This window comes from Fistularia commersonii, chromosome 13 (genome assembly GCF_037954325.1).
Source record: "Fistularia commersonii isolate RoL2024-O1a breed Wild chromosome 13, RoL_Fcom_v1.0, whole genome shotgun sequence".
NCBI lineage: Eukaryota > Metazoa > Chordata > Actinopteri > Syngnathiformes > Fistulariidae > Fistularia > Fistularia commersonii.
In genome coordinates this window covers 5,814,762-5,839,241 of record NC_141296.1, presented here as the reverse complement: position 1 = coordinate 5,839,241, position 24,480 = coordinate 5,814,762, and the positions used below count along the sequence as shown (strand labels likewise).

The window sequence follows — 24,480 nt, the reverse complement described above, 5'->3', positions numbered from 1 at the left end:
TTTCTTGGCTGTGTCAATGTAATTTTAAAACGATACCCTCAACGTCCTAATAACTAACCACCTTATTGCCTCCATTTGGAATTCTGCACAAATATTAAGATTATTCATTAGCATTATATAGTTGGGTTCATTTCTATTAAGTATGAAGTATTTTTTCAAACTATGTAAGATATTTGTCTATCTTGTTAGGAATTAAATGCGTTTTTTTTTTTTTTTTTTTAGTAATCTTTCCTGAGAGAATTGATTATTGAAATCACTGAGACTATATATTGGTTCTGGTCTGTAGTTCCTCCCCCCAGTGCACTGACTTTAATCCCAGTTAATCTCTGTGTCAACTGAAAGCCTGCTGCCATGGCTACATCCAAAGAGAAATTACTGTCTCTTGGGAATCTGAGCGGTGCAAACATTGGCACTTTCACAAATGAACACCAGCAATTTCTAAAAAAGAGGTAAGGCCCCTATGTGTGATTTATGTAAGGTTATTTTTTTCCTCTCATGTGGCGTGTGTTTCCACAATCCTGTGCTGAATGATATGGCCCTCTCTCCTTTGGTAGCAATAGGTCAGTGACGTTTCAAAATGTCTCTTCACTTCAGAGACACCAACAACTGTAAGAAAATAGACAACATGCTGTGATAATTTCCCTCTACCTATTATGATCAATTAGTACATGTTTTCATAATTTAATATGTTTAATTTTTACAGGAAAGTGATGCAGCTGCAACAACATCGGCAGGAACTAAAGGAAAGAGAGTTGGCAGCCCAGCATTACAACAGGCAGCTGCTGCAGGAGTTTGAGGAAGCTCAGGAGATGCTGAGTGACATGATAGTCCGCACTGCTGCCATGAAAGCTATACGGGTAAACAGTCATGGGCGCTAAATAAAGGGATTTAGTTTTTTTTCCATGCAAGCACAATATATTGAATTAGCATCATCATTTACATCAAAATCAATGAACATTTTACCTATCCAGCTGGAGTATGAGCACTACCTGGAGGACAGAGCCCCCTCCTGGGAGCAGCAACTCAAGGAGAAAACACAGGCTGCTCAGAAAAAGGTACGTACAGAATACAATAGTATACTTACTATTGTCAATTAAAAGTACTTTTATTATCGGATTGTCCTGAAAACTCGTCCTGCAACTTTGCGTGCATAATTTATTTTTAAGATTTAAGGAAAAGAGTGCAATCAATCTCTGAAACGTCATGAAATTGGGATTTCTTTCTTTGAGACGCTTGTTCATTTTATACTGTTAAAAATGCTTCCCAATCAATGGCAAATCTGTGTATTTTGGACAGAGGATGGAGGAGTATATGAAGAGGTCTGTGAAAAATATTGAAGGACATAAGACAAAGCCTTTTGCTGAGCAACCTTCACTTTCAAATGGTTTGTTCCTGTTTCTGCACACTATGAGAATGTCCATTGATTGAATTTTCTGTTAAAGGAACATGTTTGTTATTTTATACAATTATGGAATATAAATCTAATCCATCCTTGTACATACAACTGACCAGTGTGTTTATTTACAGGTCCAGCTGAAACAACACACAGAGGTTTTGCATCTCAAGGTTTCTCAAACTCAAATCAAAATTCTTACCTCCCCTCCATGCATTCATCTTGGCTCACTCAGATAGGCAGAACAACAAATCAGTTTCCTGCCCAAGTGCATTCCGAAAATCAGAGTACTTCTCAAATCCCTCAATCTCTCCCTTCAACTGCTCACCAATACTACTCACTCCGGCAATACCCTCTGCCGTGGGCCTCCATCCTGGCTGACTACCCTTGTTCCTGGGTGTCTGAAGCAGCTGGGATGCCTTCAGAGTATGAGGCACGGGGGAACCAAGTCTATATGGAGGAGACTCCCCCTGAGAGGTCAGAGGCTCAGGCTACAGCAGAGGAGATGCACAGAACACTCAGCTCGATCAGTGAGAAAGGGAGTGAAAGTCGGAAGAGTCCTTTCAGCCAGGGGTTGGATGTCAAACCAGGTAAGACCAGCAAAAATGCTAGCCCAACAATTTCCAAAAATACCTTGAACTGAGGGCAACTAAATTTATTGTTCATCTATCTCCCTGTGGTATACTGTACATATTATGCATCTTCATTATACAGTTCGTCTGTCTGGTGAAGCTGCAGGAAGTAGTGAGAGTGGTAGGGATTCTGGACAATCAAGAGAAGAAAAGAAACAAGGAGGACGACAATGTTCTCCTTTGGAGTATGAAATATGCCCCTCTCAGGTGTAAGTCAGTATATTTGTCTTGACTTCTTTTTCTGGCTGTGACAACCAATTACCTAGCAGCTGTTGAAACCTACTTATTTGCAGTTTGTCAAATTTATTACATTCTATCTGCCAGCTTGAAAAAAAGGTCATCATTAATGACGATTTCAAGTTACTTCTATATAAATTACCCATCTGTTGCAACATCTTTAAACAGAATCTTCTCATATTTGGCAGGTAAGGCGGCATTAGGGGCACAAAGAAAAATAATGTAAACATAAAATAAAGAGTTGTAAGAGGTATAGAAACTGCATTTTGTTAATAACTGCTGATTTTGGAAGAATCATAATCAGAAATACTTTATTGGTCCCTAAGGAAAAGAATGGTATCTGCTCCTTACAAAATAAATAAATTGATGAATAGGAAGAGATTTGCAGAAATATGTATATATAAAAGATAATAAAATAAAGATAATACAATATAAGTGGCATTACGGTTTAAGATACAGTAAATATGTTATAAATATGTTACAAACAACCAGATGGATAGTGAGAGGACCATTTTTATGTAAATATCAGTTTGTATAACTTTTAGCACAAAGAGTGCATAAGAATATCTTCATTCAGTCTAATTGTATTAAAAAAAAAAGCTGAAATCCCTCTTGGTGCTAAGAATCCTTAAAGAATGGTAACCTAGAACAATGCAGTCTCAATAACCAAGTATCACATAGGGAAGAAGATGAATGATTTTGTTGTGAACTGTTCATCTAAATTATGTAGAATAAACAGAACTAAAATAAGGAAGAAAGAGTGAAAAGCCTGTTAAACACATTGTTATTGTCTGTGGATATCAAATGAGTTGTTAATCACATGGTTGTTTTTTTGAGCTACAGTCAATCTTTACTTATGTTTTTTCTCTACATCAGATCAAGGGCTTCCAGTCCCATTGTCATTGCCTCGAATACATTGGTCAAAACCTCTGAAAGTAGTTCCTTCTCAGAGAAAGGCAGCAATGGCAGTAGGGGCATGAGAAGAAAAATTGGGAAACAAGCTACTGTGTTTCCAATTACAGAAAATGTGACAAAGGAAGTGACCAGGAATGAGGGAGATGGCAGGCAAAACACTTCCAGTGATGAGTCAGAGGTTTCATCAGTGAAATCTAAGGGAGTAAATGTGAGGCGAAGACCTTCAAGAAAATCAGCAAGTTGCAAGGTACAAAGATCCCAGGTGGAGAAATCAAGGAGCATGCAGGAGGGTGATGATGAAGTAGAAGAGCAGCAGAGTAGTGGCTCTGAAGAAAAAGGGTTGGGTGACGATAGAGATGGCAAGGGAGATAGTAGCTGTGAGGGAAAACAGCTAAATAGCCAGAAAGATGAAGAACAAAACAATAGCGATGTGAAGGATGATCCCAGTTCCTCATCTTCAGAAAAAGAGGAAGAAATTGCAGTAGCGGTGAAGCATGAGTCCGCAAAAGAAAACGAAGGAGAGCTATCAGACAAAATGAAGAATGACAGCAGTGAGAGAAGAAAAAAGGATTCTGCTGCCTCTCAGAGTGAAGAGATGAACGAGGATGACAGTGAGGGAAGTCAGGATGAGTTAGAGAGTGGGATGGATTCTGACAAAACCGAACCGGAGGACAAAGATTCAGATAGCATCATCTTCCCACAGGAGAACAGGTGAAGTAAAAGGGAATTCATTATTTTTCTTGCAAATAAATGACAGATCTGAATTTAAGTCTCTTCTGTTTAGACACAAAAAGATCAATGCTATTCCTGAAGTAGAAGAGGACCTAAAAGAGGACAGTGAAACAGAAGCATCTGAGGATGAAACCAATGAATCTGATGATGAAGATATTGAGCAGCTTCTTGCTCCTCAAGCACTTATGAAAATTATGTGAGTGGCTTTTTTAATACAACCCTAAAGATTATGCTTTAGAGTAAGTGTACTCAAAGACTTTTTTAAGGTCCTAAGTGAAGGGAAAGAGCTGCAACTCCTGCAGTCCCTAGGTGGTAAAGGACACAGATTATTTTTCCAACTGTTTTCAATGTTTTTTTTGTTTGTTTTGCAAGATTTTTGGTGATGGTGAAATATGTTTTTTTGAATAATAACTATAATCCAACCCAAACACAATTTCAGAAATTTGGCAGATTTTGTGATCTCTTGTAATATGTTGGACCAAAACAGCATGATCTGACATGTCATTTTTTTTCTTTTGTTTTTTTAGAGAAAAAGACTCAACAACAGATGAGAAACCTAAAGGTACATTAATAATAAACATCGAGTTAAAAAACTTTGAAAAAAAGTTCTAACAATTGTAATTTTTACTCATGTTTTTCCCCTGATAGTTTTCAACATGGACATTTTTCAAGTGGACCCTGACAAAGTGCTGGACAAAGATCCCAGTGATTCTGATGAGTTTGATCATTTCTATGACTGAATGTTTATTTGAATGAGACTCAGGGACTAAAAACTTTATAAAAAAAAAAAACAACTATATTTTTTTTTAAAGAAAAAAAAACAACATTTTTCAATTTAAATTGGAGAAAGTGTTTTTATATATGTTACACTGAAAAATTGTATATTGTAGGATATATTATTGAATACAAGAAAAATGATGAAGACTGAATATTTCAATTATTGCTGCATTATGACAAATGTTTAATTGTAAGACATTATCATCCCAAAACTCACATCATTCTACCTGTTTGTTATTTAAATAAAGCTGCTTTAACCAGGACAAGTGCAGTACGAAAAGATTAAAAAAGTAATCCCAGACAAGAACAGAATGTCAGGCTGTCAGTCCTGCTAGATCTTCACTACCTGAGCAGCCAAACAGGGACTAATTCTCTTGTCGCCAGATGAAGCGCTCTGCTGGATGAGCATCCTGCTGTAGGTCCCGCCCACCTGGCCTTTAGTCAAACGTCCAGGGTTGACACAAACACAGTCACTCACATCCTGTTGGCGAGTGATGAACAGCATTAAGTTACAGAAATGAAAAAAACAAAACAAACAACTTATAGCAGAATTGTACATGAGCAAACCAGAACACCCAGCAGCTGTACACACAACTGATTCCTACACTTTCATGAAAAGAGCATATCACAGTGTATAAATAAGTTGACAGAAAATTCATCACTTATTTCTATTTTATTTCACTTAAAATGGATGTAACTGTCAGTCATTCCGCTAATTTGTCATCTAGTTCATTGCCCTGAATGACAATGATCTCAATGCAGTGCTCAAGCCAATAAATTGCACTGAATTGTCAGGTTCATATTTAAAAAGTACCAGAAAACATGCTGATGCTGAGTTAAGTAATCCATGTTTTCTGAAGTTTCGCAGAACATTTTCAATTAAACAGCCTAAACCAAGGGTGTCAGACTTACCAGGGAGTCAAATTCAACCCATGGAATTAATCCACAATTTGAAAAAAAATACATAAAAATCATGAACTACATTTTTTAAAATAAAAATGCTGTTCCTATAGTGTGTGCCAAGGGTGCACTGTTTCAGTAAATGTTAGCAAGATGGCACAACATGTGAATTGGAACTTACAGCAGATGGAAGCAATGCAGCTTCCGTCTGTAAATAGCATTTTCACTGACTGTTAGAAATGTACCTGCTTTTCCAATGGCCCTGACACCCTAATCAGCAAGATGTTGTCAAAAAAGGGAAAAGTGGACACCGAGTGCAAGGGTTTCCAAGAAAAATGGACCACTTCTTATTTGTTCATTGAGGTTAATAAGAAATGGGTATGCTTGGTGTGGATGCAGCAAGTTTCAGTGCCACTATTGAGACTTGCCATGATGAAAAATGACTCTGATTTTACTGGTCCAGCCCTCTTGACATCAAATTAGGCTGTATGTGGCCCCCGGACCAAAATCAGTTTGACAACCCTGGCCTAAACAATTGTACATTGTTAGGGAGCACCTTGTTTGCACTACAATAAAAGATCTAAAATGTAATCCTTTTCTGTGATGAAATTCCTATTAAATAAATGTTCCTTACCTTAACAAAGTATCGCATCTCTGAAGGAATTAAGAGAACATCTGGGGTAACTGCCATCTGACCAAAGATCTGGAACTTCTCATAGTCCATGTTCACCTCCTCAGCAGGTGGAAACAGTGGGTAGTAACTGAAAGTAGAAGCAATGACAAACAACAGATCATTGATCATTGATGTTGTGAAAATACAAAACGTGTTTTCTCCAAAGCCTTGTTTCTTCCTACCTCCTCTGGGTCAGCATGTGTTTTATTATGCGAGAGAAGCGGTCTGATTTACTGCCACTGCAACACAAGTCAGAATCACCTAAGTTTCTGAATGTGCCATAACTATCGACGGATTCTTTATTAACACACTCAGATTTTCTCACCAGCTGATTTCTTCGGCACCCATGTGGAGTAAGATGTCCGTGGATGTCACGCCAAAAGTCACACCGTCAATCAGTAAGGTGCAGGGATCAGGCACCAGGGTCACACGCTGCAATTCAAAATAAGGCATACCATGATTTTATCCTGTGATTTTAGGACAGCAAAACAAATTCAGTTTCACATTGTAACATCAAGGTTGCTTGTCTGACCTGGGCTTGGTCCTTGCTGAGATTTGGCAGGGTGAAAGGAGGCTGAGGATAGATGAATTGATGATGGATGTCTCTTTGGGAGGGCACAAACACCAGGCGACAGCCAACACTGGGTGAAGGAATGAATGAAATGTGATGCTATGCTACTGTAAGCACAGTAATACATCCTCCTCTCAATTTTGCAGTGTGTTTTGAATAACTCAGCAAGTTTGTTCAAACCCCATGAAACTACAACTTAATAAAGATTTTGGGGGATATATGCAAGATCGGAAACATACGCTTTGGTCCCATCCACGATACTTTGAATGCATCTTGAGAAAATAGCTTCAAAAGTCTCAGTCACCTGGCCTTTCTATTGGAAAAACAAAAAAGCAAATGCATTGACGATAATCCAATTTGACATGTATTTTTAGACAACAACAGATGGATATACTTCAGGTTTTTTTTTGTAATTTAGTTTTCAAATTGAAATTGAATCCCAAAAATCAAATTGACCCAAAGATAAGGATACACCCTAGGCATATCTAACATACCTCAATTTGTTCATGCTTAGAGTCAACAAATGGGCCCAGCTGGTGAAGAGAAAAGACAGTCTTTCAATATGCCTAAATGTTACAATGGCATGTGTCTTATTCATTGTCTGAAAAATTGACAGCTAGTCCTTAGATGATATGAACAGGTCATTGCAAAGAGGAACATACCAGAAGACAGACATCAGGGGTATCCCTGACAATGACATTGATTAGATCCAGGAGTGGGTCAAAGGTCAGGCTCTCAGAAGGGGTGTACGGTCCACAGGCCACTAGTACACTAGCTGGCTCTGGAAAAGCCACAAGATGAGGTACAACGGTAAAGTACTACTGAGACACATTAGAGCATGACACTTGGATGTTTTCAGGCTTTGGAATCATTTTTTTTGATTATTCAGTAAATGTATGGACCATAAGAAATCCACCTGTATCATTCCTTACCTTCATCCATTTCCATTTTCACTTCAGATGAGTAAAATGGAAGAGGGACTCCCTGTGAGACAAGACTATTAACATTCGTACATACTGCTTACACTTTAAACAACCAGATCACTTAAAGCATCCTAACTGGGCTTTGGAACATTCAGTAAATCTGTGTTCTCTTTAATAGCGCCATTGCAGCTAACCTCATAGACTTTAGAAGCCATTAGTTTCCCTCCTGTTGTGTTCATCCCTTCCATCACCACCACCTAAGGAAAGAGAACAGATAAGGATTTATATCAAAGCACAAAGCCAGAGAAGTGAACCAAGAAGTCTGTTTACAGCAAGTACATATATTTTAAGTGGTTACAAATACTGATTTAATGCTATTTTGTATTCAACTGTGCAGTTAGAAATTCCTACTGCAAGCTGAAAAATTAACAAAATGATCTGAGTTTGAGTTTCAACAAACTAAAACTTGTCTTTTGTTATTAGGTATAGAATGCTTTGACTTTACACCAAGTGATTCAAAGTTTGGAAATGCCACCTTTTCTACTTTTCTCTCATTTCTTTCATAGATTATCCCAATTACACCAATGATTAATCCTTAGAAAAAAGAAAGCCACTAAGGATAAGGGACATGTCAGAGTTCTCGGTCAGACACTGGCTGATTCTCCAGTCCAGGTCCTTGGCATGCTCTGTTACTTTTGGTGGTGCTATAACCTGCTACACACACTTCAGTGCACAGGCAAAGGAGAAACCACCACTTAGTCTGTTCAAAGTAATTATACAATTTAACAGTCAAAGGTCTACAGTTTTACAAATTAGGTCACAGAGTCTGCTGTACTTTCACACTAAAAGGGCAACGTGCACAGTTAAAAAAGAGTTCCAATACATGGTCTGTAGCTTCCCTTATATTTTTGGGCTCACCTGACCAGGAAATAAGGAATACTCTTTGACCTCTGATAGGTCCACAGGTACTTGCTGACCACCTTGTTCTGGTCCTGCTTCCAATATGACCGATTGGGGATTCAATTTCCCATTACTGTCACAGCACACCTGTCCCAAAACGGTTATACTGTCCTGCAGAGAGCGCAAAGTGGAGTCAATCAATTTAAAAGGCAAGCGCAAACATACTTGTAATTTCAAAAGATGCTTTTCAATTTAGAAAAAAATACATCTTTATTAAAATCTGGCAAGATTAGACTTCACAATTGCCCCTTATTCTCATTTCCAGGAAAATAGCCATTGTACTCCACCTGAGCTGGCAGGGAGACAGGAGAGAACTCTTCAATGTTGAAGCGAGAACGAAGTGCCTCTCCGAGATCCTCAATCTTCTCTGTCAACACTGAAGAAAATGAAATAAGGAACCATAGCTAAGTCTGGACTGTACAAAAAAATGTCATAAGGCATTGCTGCTTATGGGACATCCTATTGTTTTTCTTTCCCTCTCAACGACTACCAAATAGTCCATGGAAACATAATATTATGTCTATCTATCTATATACCCCCCACCCACCCACACATACACACACACAGTGAATTTGCTCTATGTTACTCTCACCATCTCGAACATCTCGCAGCCTCTGGAACATGTACTTGTAGCTGCAGTCTAGGGTTTCGTCTGGTCCTTCCAGCAGCTCCAGCTGGACTCCTGCCCCAGAAGCCTTCCTGCTTGACCAGCGAGTTCCCTGTACAGTCCCAAATGAGACCACAACCTCTCCCTTTCCTCCACGCTGGGTGTATTTCTGTGAGGGAGTTGAACTGCAACAATATTTCAGGAGAATTCTGAAGTGTAAGGAAACAACTGTCCATTTAAAAAAAGAGTTTATTTTCTAACCACAGAAAAACTTATTAAAATCAAGTTTGAAATGGCATACATGTATAATATTCAGTCAGGTAGTTTGCTTTGCATCCTCAACCACTTTCTGTGCTCCTCTGGACCAAACCCAGATCAGCTTATTGTGAGATTATGATACTATTAAAGAAAGTGAATACAGAATAATCTAGAAGTGTGCATGTAAAAGTATAGTTATTTTGCAATAGCTTTCTTGCTGTAGCCGGGAAGTGCTTGTTACCTGGGAGAGAAGGTGGCAGGCGACAGCAGCAGGCCTGGACTCGACAAAAGCGCTACACCCCTCTTTGAATTAGGGTTTTCTGGTGTGGACAGTGCTCGTTTCTGGGAGCCCTGCAAAAACACAAGACACATGCAGAATTTAAACTCAATTCAGATCAATGACAAAGAGGACCAGCGTTGATACCATTAAAACTTATTGTTTATCGGTTTTATTTTATTATTCTTTCCCTTTTCGGCTGTTCCCTTCATGGATTGCCACAGCAAATCAACGTCCTCCATAATCTTATTCGGTTTCACCAACTAACTAGGGAGACCAAAAAAGAACAAGACTTCCCAATTGTTGAACAATTAAAGGCATTCTTTTCCATTTACAGTTACTGTTTATTTCAGTTTCTGAATGGTGCTCTAATTTCTGACGAATGACATAAAACAGACTTTGCTTAACAGGAAAGATTGACTTGAATAAGCTTTTTATGTGTGGATCCCAAATATCATCCCAATTTTGACCAAACTGATTAAATGATTATAGCCCACGAGCCCTGAGCACTGCTTTCAGATTTCTTTGCTTCTACATTTTACTTAGCATTAACATGATAAATATCAAAAATAAAACCAACGTACTCCGAATTTGAATGCTAATCTATAGTAATTTTATCAGTTTTGTTGTGGATAGGACAAAAGTTAACCCGTTAAAGGCTAAAGGCTGACATTCATGAGACGATTTACCTTGGCAGGCGTGGAATAGGAGTCCAGCAGGTTCTCTTCCTCTTCTTCTGCTTTTATTCTGAACAATATGTCAAGGACAATGATACAATGGCATTTCAGCCTCACAATTACACTACAGGGAGAATCTGTGAGCTGATGACTGATGGTTATGGTGTTTCTGAAAATTCATCATGGAGGATACAAGTCTTTTAAAGAGTAAATATCACATGCCATATTATGGCTTGGATCTCTTTTGAGGCTTTGTTTGGCTTTACTCTTCTTGTTTAAAACCTGGTAATAATATAGGACACAACATATTAATACACACATATCTCAGAGAGATAAAAAAAGCAGAAAAAACATTCAGACAGTGCAACAAAAATAAAAGTAACAACTGTAATCACTATTGATTCAAAAATATACATTCAGTGACCATAGTGTTCTTATCACCTCATGCTCAAATTGATCCAAGGTGTCACTTGAGAGTTTTAATCCTTTTTTTGTTGTGCTGTAGGCCACCCACTCCAGGACCATCGTATCTGACTGTATTCTGCTACACATACACAGTTCGACCACTGAGGAGCAAACAAGATACAGCACACACTGAAACATTATATTACAAGTGATTATCACTTAAATAAATTGCATATAGCCTTATAATTATGTAGATCTTTACTTGTATCTTTCTAATTTAGGTAATACAAGTCATTTTATTTCTCAGTAATTATGCCTGTCGTGGTCATGTGTCCGTTCAGCAAACCTGAGCGGTTAGGAGCCTAAAATACAAACAAACGTCCTAAGGGTATTAAAGGGGGGGACAAGAAATGTTTTGCAATTTTTACTTTCTGTCGATTACCCGGAATGATGCCTAAAAAAAAAAAACAACACTTTTCTGCTGCAGCAGCTACATTTTGCGGACGGAGCAGTCGATTGACAGGGGTTTGTTTTAGTGTTCGTGTTCTTGGCGATGCGGCTAACATTCGACTAACTATATTTTCAAGACGAAGAACCATTTGACTCACTCTTGTCCAGAACGATGTCATCTTCACAGTTTATGTCGAACAGCTGCAGCTCCGACTTCAAGCTCTCCGCTATTGTCTGTGACATGTTTATCTATTTTTCTATTTCTAAGTGAAAGAGGCGAAGTTAGCTAACGTTAAGGTCACACTTTTGGCTAGCATTAGCCTTCGTCCCTCGCCGTAGCAGCAACAGCCCAAAAACCTTCTGAGTAAGTTTAAATCATTAAAACTATAGGCAACAGGAGCTTGACATAAACACGAACGCTTTATCGGCACTTCACTTCATTTTGCCGCGAAACTAAGTTGACGGTCTTCCTCTTCCTTCCGTCTCCTTGTTTTTTTGTGTCTCAATGCGCGCAGCTCAATCGCGCCGCCTCCTGTTCCGGAGCACAGACATCACGTCGGGCCTTTATACTTTTCAGAAATACTCAAAAAAAAAAAACCAAAAAAAAAAAAACCCACTGTATTAGTTAAAAGAGTCACAAGATTCATTCATTGTATTTTGCATCCCTAAAATCCACATATTTTCTGCTTATATTTCATAAAGTGCTTTTCATTTTTAGATATCAAATTCGAGAATACATCTGAGATAAAATCAACCTGGTGTTGCTTTTTTGAAATTCAATTCAAAACATTGTCACATGTACAGCATAAAAATGTGTTTCCCTGTACGTTGAAATTTCTACTTTGTTGTCTTGTGCATCTAGATGTTTTGATAATACTGATAGTGTGAACATTATTATACATATGAACCGCGTTGGCAGCTCAGATAAAACATTTGAGTGCAGCTTGGTGTGTAACTCACAAAATTGTTTTACAAATAAAACTGATCTGTCATAAGTCAGCTGCTAGTCAAAATGTTTGTCTGCTTAGAATTCAAAGATCAGGCTCATGTTGTGATATGAATTAGTGTGTCACTAAGTATTACACTTGGTATCACAACTATGCCTCTTGGCTGGCCTGGGGAGGCCTTGGGATTCCACCAGAAGAGCTGAACGCAGAGGCTGGAGAGAGGGAAGTCTACAATCATGCAGACTGAGCACAGAGTTTGCCAACATGGACAAATCTACAATATGAAACCTCAATAATGCATTGACTTTTCTTTGCTCTTCTTTACAAGCACCACACTTGTTTTATTTAATGAATGTAATGTTGTCCACACTTAATTCTAAAAGCTCTGTAAAATGACTTGATTGTTAAATGGCCAGTCGAATGCTTTTGTTCAATCAGTCTGGCTTTCTAACTTGGCTTGTTTCACACAAACTTTTAAGTACTACTCTATGTATGACACCAATAAAATGCAAGGATTTGTAGGTATGTTAATTTTATTAGAATACATTTATTGATATAATCATAGGACTGTATACTAGAACGCAATTCAAATTGAATATCAGCCCCTTCAACACCATTTAAGGGCAGAAATAATCAAATTTCAGTAGCGATGGCTGCCTCAGTTTTGGGATCTTCTTCCATCTATCAGAGTAATGAAATAACTTTCGTTAATGTTTGCAAAATGTTTACATTCCATACTAGAATCAAAGTAATTTAGTTAATAAATAACAGCATTGAACAATCACCTGAGCAGAAAAGCACCTGCCCCTGGGAGCAAATCTTAACAAGGACACCCTTCTCAGTGACTCACCAACAGCAGTTGAGAGTTCATGAGTGTCACACACCTGAAAAGCAGGTTCACGTCTCATGTGCTTCCTTTAAGGCTGGAGTATATTCTCGTATTTTTCCCTCTGCTATAATTATGTTGCTGTGCATTGTATACCTTCATGCTATCCAGGCAAGTATTTCTGAAGTCCATATTGCTGCTGCTGCTGACAATATTAACAACTGAGGTGAGGACAACTTCAAATGCTGAATGTAGTTTCCTTTGGTCCTAACATGTGACATTAACATTCAGACACACTTACTCTACAATATGTGAGGAACAAACACACACTAGATCATTTTCTGCTCTTGACAGTGCGCTGATCTCAGAAATTTCTTACCTGGTTTCTACGATTTTGTTCTTCCAATACTTTCCTCAACTCAGCCTGGAGTGCCTTTGTGACCGCTTGTCTGTTGTAGTTTAGAGTATCCTCCAGGTGGTGCTCTATCATTGTCTCGGAAGCTAAAAACGTAGACGTGCTAGTTGGGACTGAAGATGTAACTTAAAACACGTATTCAGATGTAGGGCTTATGAAGTACATACATTGTCTGTCACTCACCCATAGTATCAAAGAGTTGTGATGCAAAAGGGTCTTTGTGCTTTAAGAAAAGAAAGATCTTGAGATTCTGCTGCGAGGGGAGAATATCAGATTTTCCTGTTGACTCTTTGCATTTTTCCTGTTCAAGCATGTGTACAAAGCCACCACGGTCCAAAAGACCTACAGAGGAAGATTTTTGAGAAACTTAAAATGTAACTGGAATATAGAGAAAACAGGATCATCACTGACAACTTTCACTTTCGCAGATTCATGCTAGCTGGAGGTCAATTGTCTTGATATATTCACTTAAAATGAAGTGACTTCTAAGATTTCATGGTACATTAACATTAGTCCCTCACAACAAGTCAAACACACTGCTAATGGTCTATTCAAATACAGGAATGTATTAGCTTACAATTTAGGAATAACTGTTTTGGTTATCCAAAGAGAAACTATAAACATCTAAGCAAGTTTATCCAGCCAATTCTTCATGATGCAACTAAGACCCATAAACAAGCTAAGCATGACTGCAGTGTCCCTTAACAGGTATGAGTTAAAATAAAAATAAAAAAAAAAAATCCTTGGTGAAAGCCTATATGACATTAACAAAAAGAAGCAATTAAATGATAATTGCAGTCACAGGTGAACAGAATCATATTATGAAAGATTTATGAAGAGAAAAAGATTTGCATTCACTATTCCTCCTCTGACCTTCTCTCCGAAACATCTAACCTGTGCTGTCCCTCTGATGGACTCATTCCTGATCCTATCCATCATCGTCACTCCCAAAGAGAACCATCTTTATCTCTGCAACCTCCAAGCACTGCCTTCTGTCTTTCTCATTATTGTCATTGCTTCTAAACCATACATCGCTGGTGTCCCACTGACTTTCCTTTCATTCTGGCTAAGTCTTCTATCACATAGTACTCCTGACACTTTACTCCATCCGTTTCTTTACCTCTTTTCCACATAAACAACAATACTCTAGTAAATCACAGCAATCCGTAGAGCAGACTTTTGTGGTAAAAAATAAACCACATGCATTTCATTAAGGTCTTTTTTTCACATTTTATGTGCTTTTTTGTTTTTCCCCGTTCAGTGTAATGGATTTTTTCTGATCCATTAAGCTTTTACAAGCAGCTTTGGGGTTGGGCTGTCCAGCTCATCACAGGTGGTAAAGATTAGCCTGATGTAATTCAAGCATTATTGTGGAAAAAACACAAATAAAGGGTGTTTCAGGAAATCACATGTGTGAACACTTAAGCAGTCCAACCGCATAACTGGAGCTTCAAATTAAAAACGCACAGTTCATCCTGTTTACCTCTGAAAGAGGACCAGTGAAGGCCCTCCAGCCCACCATCTTGGGAGTCCACGTAAGCAGGCAGGTTCTGGAGGAAGCTGGAGGTGCCTGTGACTGGAACATTACTGGGTCCATATACCAGCACCTGGCCACATGTTAGGGAAATCAGTTTTCTTGTGTATTTTCTGCACCCATCTTACCCGACACCATTAGCAAAGGATATCTGTATGCGAGTGAGGTTTGTTTCTTGATTGGGGTATTGAAGCATACAGGGGGTGAGCAGTAAGACAAACTGGACAGTCAGCTGCCCACTTAGGCCCTGATCCATGGCTGCAGTGGGGATTCTGAGAGGCAGCCTGGTTCCAAGCACTGGGTGGCCTCCTCCACACCACTTTCCCTTCCTCACAGACATTTTACGACTTTGTACAGAAGAGAGGACACTCATTTACTCACCAAGCAAGACAATGTATTGCATGCATTACACTGACAATTTATACTTGTTTTCAAATAGATGACTCTTTTAGAGATCTGGCAGTAGTAGAGACATCCTTCAGGAATTATTTCTAAATGCAACCTATGGTTTCTTAGCATGCTGAATGCTAAGGTGTTCCCTCATCTGGGTTTAGTTTTGGACCAAAACCTCAACGTTATGCCATTCCAATAGTTTTGTAGATAAAACAATCAGCTTGGGTGACCAAGGGTTCTACAACTCAAGGCATGACAGATATTAACATGTTCCATACATACTTTACAATAAAGACAAAACAACTCCCACACTCCTGTGTCGTAAACCAATTAAGTCATTAAAGAAAGTTAGATTCTTGCTATGACAGCTAATATAAATTCAATCTATGAGGAGAGTCTTCTTGATATAGTAAGGTACGTATTTGGTAAATAAAAAAAATGTGAACAACAAAACCATAATTTTAAAAATCAGTATAAATCAGATTGAAGCAGTTTCAAAACATTGTAATACCAATTTAGGCGTCTTATTTCAAGGCCAAGGGAAACCAAGTTAAGTGCCTTATGGGGTCTGTAATCGCTTTGCAGAAATGAAAACAATAATGATTGAAACAAAACCACAAAGACTATACTAACTCTGCATTACAGGTGACATCTAACATCATCAGTGACTTGTCTGCCAGTACAACTTTACTTTTTATCTTCACTCTGCAAAAATAAGAACATGTTATCACAGAGTATATATGAATGCACATAATGCCTGATTTTTAATGTTACAATGTGACTAAAAGACACACTGAACAATACATTTTCAGATGTCAAGAGTACACTTCCTGGAGAGGGCATATGTAAGCTTAGCTGTATAATATGGAACCATACCTAAATTCTTGCTGGATGGTTTGCTGATTGAATTTGAATTTCAGAACTACAACAATCTGTAAAATAGATGGCGGAATAATAGCTATGTCTTGATTTTGATAAACAAAATGGATGTGTGTCCAACAAAAACAGACCCTACCCCTGCATTGGCAAGACTGAAGGTGTGTAGGAAAGACTTAAGACGAGCTTGGCACTCTGGAGCAAAAATTCTTGTATCTGTCATCTGCTCAGTAGAAAATACAAAGAATATTTCACAGACAGATTTAAAATCTTCTGTTCTTATGGGAAAAGGCAGAATATACAACAGAAAGTGTGCAGTGCATATATGTTAATTTGGGTAACGATTTCCCAGTCAAGTTAAATAACCCCCAAATCTGCTGACTTTAATGTAATAAAAAAACGGATTTTATAGAGATGATCAGTCACTGATTTTTGATACCTGAAAGGACATCAATAACTTCAGGGAACCATGCACATCTGCAAAATCACACAGGTCCTCAGGGTCTGGCTCAGGACACCGACCAGGAAACATGTGCTCCATTATATCTGTGATTTCTAGGTGAACATATTGAATAAAATTACAGCACATATTTAGTTTGGAGTCCTGATTTTGTTCTGTGTTTTGGTAAATGTCCAAATGAAAACAAGATGGCAGTCTTGGAAATGAGCGAGGTGTTCTCTGGAAATCAACAATGTGTGATGATGAACAGACTAAAAAGTAGATTTTTTTTCGGAAATTTGGAAGAAAATGAAGAATGCAGAAATAAACATAGCGAAAAAACTGATGGAACTTCGAAGAAATTAAGATTTTTTTTTTGAAGCCAGAGATTATATAGGGTTAATGCTGTCTGTGGTTATGTTGCATAAAAAGTCTAGAGCGCAAAGTAAGTATATACCACAACGGGGCGCTTCCATTGTAATCCCTCTGCACCAAGGCCCCGCAGCTGCAGCTGCAGCACATGTGGGAAAGAAACATGACAAAAAAAACATGACTTTGTGTTAAATACCCTGACCCCACATTGCTTCACTTGAGCCTGTCTAGAAAATGGATTCCAACAGCTGTTTGAGAGTCGAGTATGGATTTTATGTGTGTTCACAATGTAAGGAAGGGGTTACAAATCCAAACAGTGTAATCATGTTCAGGCTAAAATGTGTCCAAAAGGTTACTCATTGAACAAAGCAGATTCAGAGAGTGAATTGTTTTCACCATGTGATTTTGATTTTATATCCAAATGTTAGCTATTCTCCATAATAATGACAGCACTGATTATCTTGTTACTTTTCAAAAGAATATCAAGTTAAATTAATTCCTAACTCTATGAAATGTATCAGAGATGAAGATTACAGTAAATATACAGTATATTTGGATATACACATTATGAGACAAATCTACCAATCTAGTTGCAAGGATTAGTCAAATATTTGAAGACATCCAACCAAATATGCTTAATTTTCACAGCTGAGCATTCGATTTCAGTACAGATATTACAACCACTTCATGTTTCTTAATGTGTTTTTGCTGCTCTTCTATCCTCCATAATCATCAAAATTAAATAATGTTTGAACAAGACGCTTATTTCACACATTGAGATCTGGGAAGATGAGAGAGGCGTTTCAGTATTTTCTCATTCAGCTAAATTGCCGAACTGAATCAGTCCCAAATGAAGACGCCAGTGTGTTGGAATTCTTTTTCTAGCCCTTCGTAGAAGTGTACTGAAACATTGCTTTATCCATATTGTCCATTTTAAAAATACTTGCTATAAGTTTACAAAGATCCAAATCACACAATTATAAGCCTTACTTTCTTTATCCCTGTAGCACTATCTTTGATAGTCCCAGACTGAGACATTTGCACCGTTATTAGTTCAGCTCGGTGACAAACTTGGCTTTGAGGCATTTTAACCAACTCATCACTCACATGGTGATGTACTTAAAACTTACCAGCACAGTTAACTTTCTGAGCAGAAGCAACAGTCTCATTCCACAAAAGCACCAAAAGACCCCCTGTAGCATTTGAAGCAGGCTTTTCTCTCTGCTTCACCCGGAGCATGATGAGCCTCATCGCCTGTGGTCGTGATAGCAAATTGTACACCTAGCTTAGCATGCTATGTTACATTATGCTAGCAGCTTCACACTTTCGGTAGTACTTCAATTTTCCTGCTGATTATTTTAAATAATTTAAAGTTATCAGAAGGACAAAAAATACGAATAATAGTAGATCTTCAATTATTTGATGTTCGAGTCGAGTTAAAATAACAAACCCGTTGTATATCTTCAACCATTGTCGGTGTTTAGAGGACACAAATTACGTCTCAAGTCTCCCGTCCAGCAGATGCGAAGGGATGCAGATTACAATTGTAACACTCATATTTGAAACGCCATGAGAAATTATGTGATACTTTTCAAACAAATTAAAAATCTATCGAAAAAATAGCTAGAAAACAAAGACCCTCTCGTACAAACTTGAGCACTGCCATATGTAGATATCCATTTCTATTATCAAACGATAATGAGTCATTATCAAGTTATCAAGTTTGAAAAAATCCTATTAAAGATAAAATATTTGAAGATTTTGTTAAATTACAAGCAGAAAACTAACCAAGCATGGTGCTTTTATTATGTAGCTTTCCAAGGTGGATTCCCTCTGCTTAAATTATGTTTAAAAATAACTTTAAGTAAATACATTCTTATTTTACTGGCTATTTGTAGCTGTGGTACTTATTCAGGGTTTTACCACCACCAAGTATCAAAACAATGGAGAACTTGTAGCAACCAATTTTTTAGTTTCCAAGGGCTTTTTATGTTAACGACTTGTGTGACTGTTATTAGATTACTAACCTTGAATTAGGTCTTTGTATATGTATATGTCTTTGCAACATTTTTTACTGCCATAACTGAGTCTAATACATGATGACAATCGTCGCAGTTAGGAAAAAACATTTTTATTTTTTGTGAAAAATTACACTCTCTCATGGGACCTATAACAAAGTCAGAACATTATTGTAGCCTTTGATGGGCAAAAAGCTAAAATCACTTCCCCTCTTTCTCAGACCACTCCTTGAATCCACCAGTGTAGTTACGAGCACTGAAACACAAACAGAGCCACAGAATAAGCAATACATGAAAACTACACAGAAAGCAAGGGCGAAATACGCAGACAGCCTATGAGCAGTCAATATATCAGATCTGTGGTCTTTCTATGTACATTAATTTGTCAAAAAACAACTCAAAAGTAAATAACCTGGGGTGTTTGAGCATTGCATTAACTTACTTCAAGTATCCTTGTTTTTGGGCCTTGTCTGTGGCCAGTTTCCCTCGCTTTCCAATCTGGCAATGAAACACAAGCTCTGAGGTTTCCATTGGTGGCTTAGCTACTCCATACTTGGCCTTGAATTTGTCTGGCTCCATTGCAAACGCAGCCTCAACTGTATCAACTGCATGATTAAAGAAAATGTTTCAGACACAAAACAATTGCAGATGGACATAAAAACTCTCTAGCAAAAGATGAACTATACTTATTCACATATGAAAGTAACAATGGGAAACGATGAAGAAAAAAGTATCACGACAGAAAGACATTAGTCTGAGAAAGATGTTTGACAAATATTCAAAATGAAATTAAAAGGGATAAGATTGCCTGGGATGTGAACAGATCCGGGAATACGCCCTTTGTCCACCTCTTCTTGAGTCCTCACATCAACGAGAATCAGATTGTGGCTCTTTTCCAGGAGGGCCTTCAAATCCTCATACGAGATCTCTTCAGTGACTGTCAAGAGAGAGGAAATGCGCTCCCAATAAATGACAGCATACATTTGTTAAAAAGACATAATATGTGATGTTTAGACATTGTTTGTAAAATTGGTTTGCATGATGATTATAATTGTGTTGTGTTAAACTGTATTTTATTTGTAGTTCTAACATGCCAGGCATTGTTTCAACCAGCCTATGTCATGTTTATAGCACAGTAAGAGCTAAAAAATGCACTGTTTTTTAACTGCCCTGTAAAGCTATCGACTCATTCATCTGCCAGCACATTGCGAAACTGAATTCTCCAAGGTCTGGCTCCAAGATATAGTCTCACCTGTACCTTCATCTTGCTGAGTCACCCTGGATCTGAGTTTATTTAGTCTGCAGGTTAGTGACGTGTTTTTTACATGTATACAACAGTTATCGTACAAATAACCGCGATTAAGCACGATTTTAGAGCGGTGGCACAGGTAAACAAACGTTGCTCTGTCGTAACCCCAAGGTTAATGAAAGCGAAGTTTTGAAAAGAGCCTTACCTGAGGACGCCATCCTGCTCGATAAGATGAATGGGCGAATGGCACGTCTCAAGTGCCACATAGTTTCACCCGATTCCTTCCTCCAATCGCTCTGCTGAGGCTTTCTCCTGCCCTGCCTCCAATCCTCCTGTCACAAGCAACCGGTTAAGCCGGAAGAGACGCCGGCTGAGGACGGCCGCAAGATCAAGATTGTCCGGGGACACCGCTATCATAACCACACTGCCGCCTAGCGACATGTATGACGTAGACAGGTCAAAGTTCATTCCATCACGTGATGGGTTATTCACGTTCAAGTTAATTTAACTAAAAAAACAAAGAACAAAAAAAAATATATATTGAAGTTTCTCACCTCAATCGAATTCAAAGCAACCGAGTCTAAATTATCTATCAGTTCACAAGAAGTGAGTTGATGGTGCAACATATATTGCACAACTGATCTTTTGAAGGGTTATAAACAATACTTTAGTTCACATTTTTTGGTGAGGTAGGTGATTTAGAAATGCATTGTTTGTTTTATAAACCAGTGGTTTGTTTTATATGTGAAGATTTGTTCGACAGACTAAGCTCTTCAGTAAATGTAGTTGATAAATGCCTGTTTCCTAATAGAGTGGACATGCCTAAATGGAACTACACAGATAAGGTGAAATTAGCTCCACATTACAGAAAGAGCTTTCTGAATAGTTTGATGATTATTTCTGATAGTGAGACCAGAGACCATACTTTTTCAGTTCATTAATATGACCATATGATCAAAATCCATCTCTGGTCTCCCAAGAAACTTTGTCTTAGAAATAAATCAACCAAGACATCCAGCAGGTTTTATTAAAATATCTTTTACTTTATTCCAATATTATCAGACTTCCTCCTAAACAATCGTCAGTGGCACTCTAAAACACACAAGAGGTTAATTGGCCAGCAAATAACCCTGCAACTCTACCACAAAAAAACACACACACATTGAACTCTATGTAGATGTTATTCAATTACACTCCTGCAGCCTTTTTCTATATGTTTATACAATCTTTGAGACAGGACAGCAAACATTGTTGCCATGATTCACAACCCCTGTCCTGTCTCAAGGGGGTCTCGTAAGGGAGGACGGTGACGGTGTAAAAGTCCTAAACAGGTCAGGATCACAAGGCTTCCTCCGTGCTGTAAGAGGGGTTCCCAAGCCCATTGCTATTGTCTCTTTTTGCCTTTTTGTACAATTGATGCCTCCAGATGATCACAGCTGTTATGACAATGAGCAGAAGGAGGGCGATTCCCCCCCCGATGACTCCGGACAATATGTTATGGTTAGAAGATTCAGGAAGTTCATACCGCTTACAGGAGAACTCTGAGAGCTCGCTGTGTCCTGCTTTGTTGACTGCTTGCACACACACTTTGGTCCCAGCCTCCAAAGTTCCCACCAAACCATACCGCAAACCAGCCCCAAACTCAAGGTTATCATTTTCTCTTCCTTCAACCTCCACCCTGTACTGTGACACAACAGATGATGGAGCGCACCAGTGGACTGTTACTTTCCCTTTGTCAGCCCCCTCACTCATAGGCATAAGGGTTTTTACAAATGGGGCATGAGGACGCTGATCAGCTCCACTAAATCCAGGACAGAGGCACCCTGTCTCCGCTGATATTTGGGCACAGGGAAGCTGATTCTCCAAGCAGGGATTGTACTTGCAAGGGTGTATATTTCTGTGAAGTACTGTAGTTCTCATGGTTGAAATTACTTCAGGTTGCTCAAGTTCATCCTCAAAGTCCTCGATGTCGAAGCTAGTTATGAATTTGGTTGGAGGAAAACTGGCAGGAGTTGAATCAGTGGATGCATTGGCGAAGAGGTGGAGTTGGGATGAAACCATCACAGAAAGAAGAAACAGAGTTGGGATCTTGCCGTCGGACATCATTCTGCGCAAGGACATGATAAGCATGGATAAAATTATTTGTAGTTCCAAAAGGAACATAGATACAAATGAGTCACCAGCCAAAAACAAAGCACACTATCTGAGTCTGTAATCAAACAAACAAATCAAATTCACCCAGTCAAAATTCCTTGCAGGGTTTTATTTTAATGTTACCGTCATTTAAGGCATGCTCTTGGGTGGTCTGAAAGACTAACTGTTCTTGTGAAGCAGCTTTGGGCATCTCTAAAAGGACTATATAGGAACGAAAAGAGAATTTATCTTACATTGCAACTTAAAGTTTGCATCTTCACTTTGTTCTGTAATTTAACTCCTATTATTTTGATGACAACACACTGCTGTTTCATATCATATTCATAAAAACTTGATATACAACTCCATTATCTGAAAAAGGCCTTAAAAGGAATAAATGCCCATAGTAAGTTTTTCAAAAACCCTGAAATTCCATCCTTTCATCACCATATTTCCATCGAACAGATAACGGTAACAAGTAAATTACCCAATGCCCCTCAAGTATTACAGTTACAATCATAACAGGCTCAGGATTATTCTAGATCATCTCTTTGAGTTTACAATTTTAACACTCTACTTTTTAGAGAATTCAGCTAAGGTCGCATTTCTGTTTTCAATAAAGTCAGTTAAAGTCAGTGACAGTATCTTTCTCCTTTATTCATGGTCAACTTTGCCATGAATTAACTTGCCTTGAGATACCGCATAAAGAACACCCTGTGTTTAAAGCAATCAAACGTAACCAATTATGAATTGCTATCAAGAATAAAATCAATATGAATAAAATATCAATACATAGATGTAAAATACAGATTGATCCACATTGGCAAGTTATGAAATATTTTTCTATTAAAATTTCTCCTCCTTCACAGACCAAGGAAAAAGCTTTAAAGGGAAACTGAAATTAAAGTTTGATGATCCTGTTTTGTTTATGGTTGGTGGATGGATTGGTGGAAGATCAAATACATGCAATGTTCCGGGTTGTATGCCGCAAATTGCCTTAGATAAATAACTGTCGTATAATGAAAGGAAATATTTAACTATTTGTGTGACCTCCATCTGTACATCCATTTTCTGTTGGCTTTGAGCCCACTGGTTTGTGTGGGAACTCAAACAGAGCTGAAATGCAAATGGATTTTTTAGTTGGTTCTAGCCCCATGCTCATGTGTTCATTCGAAACAGATGACTTGATTCTTAAAAAAAAAAAAACACACCAAAAATTCCCTTTTCCTTGAGGCACATATTAAAGTGCTAAATGACGGAGCAAAAACTTGGAAAGAAAGTTCAGGAAAACGTGGACCATACCTGCGTAGTGATGAGAAGTACTTGAAGTGTTTTTTTTCTTCTTATTCTTGATTGTTGCACGCTGTCGGCACTCAGCTTTTAGTCACTATGCTTTCAGCTCTCACCGTTTTGAGCTTTTGCCCTGCCTCTCCTCCTCCTCCTCCTCCTCAACATCCCCTGTTTTTCTCCTCTCAGAGCCTCAACCCCCACTTCTCTCTGTCCCACTCCCTGCTCTGTCTTTTTTCACTTCATGTTGCTCTTTCTCTCTTGCTCTCTCTCTCTCTCTCTCTCTTTCTCTCTCTCTCTCTCTCTCTCTCTCTCTCTCTCTTTCTGCAAGGCTTTTCCTTTTCTTGAAGATTGTGCCTGAAAGCATGACGAGGAGAGGGGGCAGTCACCATGTGCTGCCCAGCATATTGATGCGGTTAGTCTCAGCATGAGGCAGGCTTGTACTTGTTGCAGTATGTGTTTATGCAATGTTGTGTTTGTGATGACTTATCCAAAAGATCGTCGAAAGTTCCAACACACAGTGCAGGTGTTGTTGTGAAATGACCAGGACATGAGGCTTCATCAGTGTGTTTATGTGTCCCTTTGAGTGGGGGGTGAAGAATGC

General features: G+C 38.4%; 7 protein-coding genes across 9 annotated transcripts; 2 read left to right on the top strand and 5 right to left on the bottom strand.

The window, feature by feature from the left end:
* Nucleotides 1–341: 341 nt before the first annotated feature.
* LOC147227713 (uncharacterized) lies at nucleotides 342–3,383 on the top strand. Its single transcript, XM_086157692.1, has 9 exons — nucleotides 342–449; nucleotides 555–608; nucleotides 704–857; nucleotides 972–1,055; nucleotides 1,297–1,384; nucleotides 1,528–1,983; nucleotides 2,108–2,234; nucleotides 3,139–3,327; nucleotides 3,377–3,383. Exons 1-9 carry the CDS (start codon nucleotides 352–354, stop codon nucleotides 3,381–3,383), a joined length of 1,257 nt encoding a protein of 418 aa, XP_086013818.1. The 5' UTR covers nucleotides 342–351.
* An 8-nt stretch (nucleotides 3,384–3,391) lies between these two features.
* LOC147227712 (uncharacterized) lies at nucleotides 3,392–4,663 on the top strand. The gene is made up of 4 exons (XM_086158627.1): nucleotides 3,392–3,888; nucleotides 3,962–4,105; nucleotides 4,437–4,471; nucleotides 4,558–4,663. Exons 1-4 carry the CDS (start codon nucleotides 3,458–3,460, stop codon nucleotides 4,647–4,649), a joined length of 702 nt encoding a protein of 233 aa, XP_086014753.1. The 5' UTR covers nucleotides 3,392–3,457; the 3' UTR covers nucleotides 4,650–4,663.
* A 5-nt stretch (nucleotides 4,664–4,668) lies between these two features.
* pola2 (polymerase (DNA directed), alpha 2) lies at nucleotides 4,669–13,574 on the bottom strand. The gene is made up of 19 exons (XM_086158626.1): nucleotides 13,540–13,574; nucleotides 11,546–11,650; nucleotides 10,974–11,098; nucleotides 10,726–10,814; nucleotides 10,545–10,602; nucleotides 9,820–9,929; nucleotides 9,306–9,505; nucleotides 9,001–9,089; nucleotides 8,672–8,824; nucleotides 7,948–8,010; nucleotides 7,763–7,814; nucleotides 7,493–7,611; nucleotides 7,325–7,363; nucleotides 7,070–7,143; nucleotides 6,792–6,900; nucleotides 6,585–6,691; nucleotides 6,442–6,498; nucleotides 6,221–6,347; nucleotides 4,669–5,167 (listed from the first exon to the last, which is right to left on the bottom strand). The coding sequence occupies exons 2-19, from the start codon at nucleotides 11,628–11,630 to the stop codon at nucleotides 5,018–5,020; spliced, it is 1,806 nt and encodes a 601-aa protein (XP_086014752.1). The 5' UTR covers nucleotides 11,631–11,650; nucleotides 13,540–13,574; the 3' UTR covers nucleotides 4,669–5,017.
* top6bl (TOP6B like initiator of meiotic double strand breaks) lies at nucleotides 13,273–15,449 on the bottom strand. The gene is made up of 4 exons (XM_086157691.1): nucleotides 15,336–15,449; nucleotides 15,059–15,182; nucleotides 13,759–13,917; nucleotides 13,273–13,661 (listed from the first exon to the last, which is right to left on the bottom strand). The coding sequence occupies exons 1-4, from the start codon at nucleotides 15,447–15,449 to the stop codon at nucleotides 13,525–13,527; spliced, it is 534 nt and encodes a 177-aa protein (XP_086013817.1). The 3' UTR covers nucleotides 13,273–13,524.
* Nucleotides 15,346–18,522, bottom strand: LOC147227709 (uncharacterized). 3 transcript variants are annotated; one of them, XR_015107036.1, is made up of 6 exons: nucleotides 18,320–18,522; nucleotides 17,275–17,328; nucleotides 16,818–16,933; nucleotides 16,518–16,601; nucleotides 16,136–16,207; nucleotides 15,346–15,456 (listed from the first exon to the last, which is right to left on the bottom strand). XR_015107036.1 is itself a non-coding variant. In XM_086158628.1 (5 exons), exons 1-5 carry the CDS (start codon nucleotides 18,438–18,440, stop codon nucleotides 16,190–16,192), a joined length of 393 nt encoding a protein of 130 aa, XP_086014754.1. In that variant the 5' UTR covers nucleotides 18,441–18,522; the 3' UTR covers nucleotides 15,818–16,189. The 3 variants fall into 3 exon arrangements, 1 of the variants encoding a protein (XP_086014754.1); XR_015107035.1 differs by having other exon boundaries at nucleotides 15,384–15,456; nucleotides 16,136–16,601; XM_086158628.1 differs by lacking the exon at nucleotides 15,346–15,456 and having other exon boundaries at nucleotides 15,818–16,207.
* A 785-nt stretch (nucleotides 18,523–19,307) lies between these two features.
* tstd1 (thiosulfate sulfurtransferase like domain containing 1) lies at nucleotides 19,308–20,863 on the bottom strand. The gene is made up of 4 exons (XM_086158167.1): nucleotides 20,662–20,863; nucleotides 20,016–20,144; nucleotides 19,650–19,812; nucleotides 19,308–19,463 (listed from the first exon to the last, which is right to left on the bottom strand). Exons 1-4 carry the CDS (start codon nucleotides 20,720–20,722, stop codon nucleotides 19,409–19,411), a joined length of 408 nt encoding a protein of 135 aa, XP_086014293.1. The 5' UTR covers nucleotides 20,723–20,863; the 3' UTR covers nucleotides 19,308–19,408.
* A 615-nt stretch (nucleotides 20,864–21,478) lies between these two features.
* Nucleotides 21,479–24,031, bottom strand: LOC147227707 (leucine-rich repeat neuronal protein 4). Its single transcript, XM_086158165.1, has 2 exons — nucleotides 23,892–24,031; nucleotides 21,479–22,563 (listed from the first exon to the last, which is right to left on the bottom strand). Exon 2 carries the CDS (start codon nucleotides 22,560–22,562, stop codon nucleotides 21,795–21,797), a length of 768 nt encoding a protein of 255 aa, XP_086014291.1. The 5' UTR covers nucleotide 22,563; nucleotides 23,892–24,031; the 3' UTR covers nucleotides 21,479–21,794.
* Between the last annotated feature and the right edge of the window lie 449 nt (nucleotides 24,032–24,480).

Coding starts and splice junctions, on each gene's coding strand:
- LOC147227713 (XM_086157692.1), top strand. CDS start 352: ATGGCTACATCCAAAGAGAAATTACTGTCTCTTGGGAATCTGAGCGGT. Junction 609..703: donor CTTCAGAGACACCAACAACT/GTAAGAAAATAG, acceptor TAATTTTTACAG/GAAAGTGATGCAGCTGCAAC. Junction 1,984..2,107: donor GGGGTTGGATGTCAAACCAG/GTAAGACCAGCA, acceptor TTCATTATACAG/TTCGTCTGTCTGGTGAAGCT.
- LOC147227712 (XM_086158627.1), top strand. CDS start 3,458: ATGCAGGAGGGTGATGATGAAGTAGAAGAGCAGCAGAGTAGTGGCTCT. Junction 3,889..3,961: donor ATCTTCCCACAGGAGAACAG/GTGAAGTAAAAG, acceptor TCTTCTGTTTAG/ACACAAAAAGATCAATGCTA. Junction 4,472..4,557: donor AACAGATGAGAAACCTAAAG/GTACATTAATAA, acceptor TTCCCCTGATAG/TTTTCAACATGGACATTTTT.
- pola2 (XM_086158626.1), bottom strand. CDS start 11,630: ATGTCACAGACAATAGCGGAGAGCTTGAAGTCGGAGCTGCAGCTGTTC. Junction 9,506..9,819: donor CCTGCCACCTTCTCTCCCAG/GTAACAAGCACT, acceptor ATATTGTTGCAG/TTCAACTCCCTCACAGAAAT. Junction 7,144..7,324: donor CTAAGCATGAACAAATTGAG/GTATGTTAGATA, acceptor TTTTTCCAATAG/AAAGGCCAGGTGACTGAGAC.
- top6bl (XM_086157691.1), bottom strand. CDS start 15,449: ATGTCTGTGAGGAAGGGAAAGTGGTGTGGAGGAGGCCACCCAGTGCTT. Junction 15,183..15,335: donor GCCTAAGTGGGCAGCTGACT/GTCCAGTTTGTC, acceptor ACATGTGGCCAG/GTGCTGGTATATGGACCCAG. Junction 13,662..13,758: donor ACAACTCTTTGATACTATGG/GTGAGTGACAGA, acceptor CTACGTTTTTAG/CTTCCGAGACAATGATAGAG.
- LOC147227709 (XM_086158628.1), bottom strand. CDS start 18,440: ATGAGGCTCATCATGCTCCGGGTGAAGCAGAGAGAAAAGCCTGCTTCA. Junction 17,329..18,319: donor TCAGAAAGTTAACTGTGCTG/GTAAGTTTTAAG, acceptor CATGTGCTGCAG/CTGCAGCTGCGGGGCCTTGG. Junction 16,934..17,274: donor AATGGAAGCGCCCCGTTGTG/GTATATACTTAC, acceptor ATGTTCACCTAG/AAATCACAGATATAATGGAG.
- tstd1 (XM_086158167.1), bottom strand. CDS start 20,722: ATGTGGCACTTGAGACGTGCCATTCGCCCATTCATCTTATCGAGCAGG. Junction 19,813..20,015: donor CGGATCTGTTCACATCCCAG/GCAATCTTATCC, acceptor TTAATCATGCAG/TTGATACAGTTGAGGCTGCG. Junction 19,464..19,649: donor CAAAAACAAGGATACTTGAA/GTAAGTTAATGC, acceptor TTTGTGTTTCAG/TGCTCGTAACTACACTGGTG.
- LOC147227707 (XM_086158165.1), bottom strand. CDS start 22,562: ATGATGTCCGACGGCAAGATCCCAACTCTGTTTCTTCTTTCTGTGATG.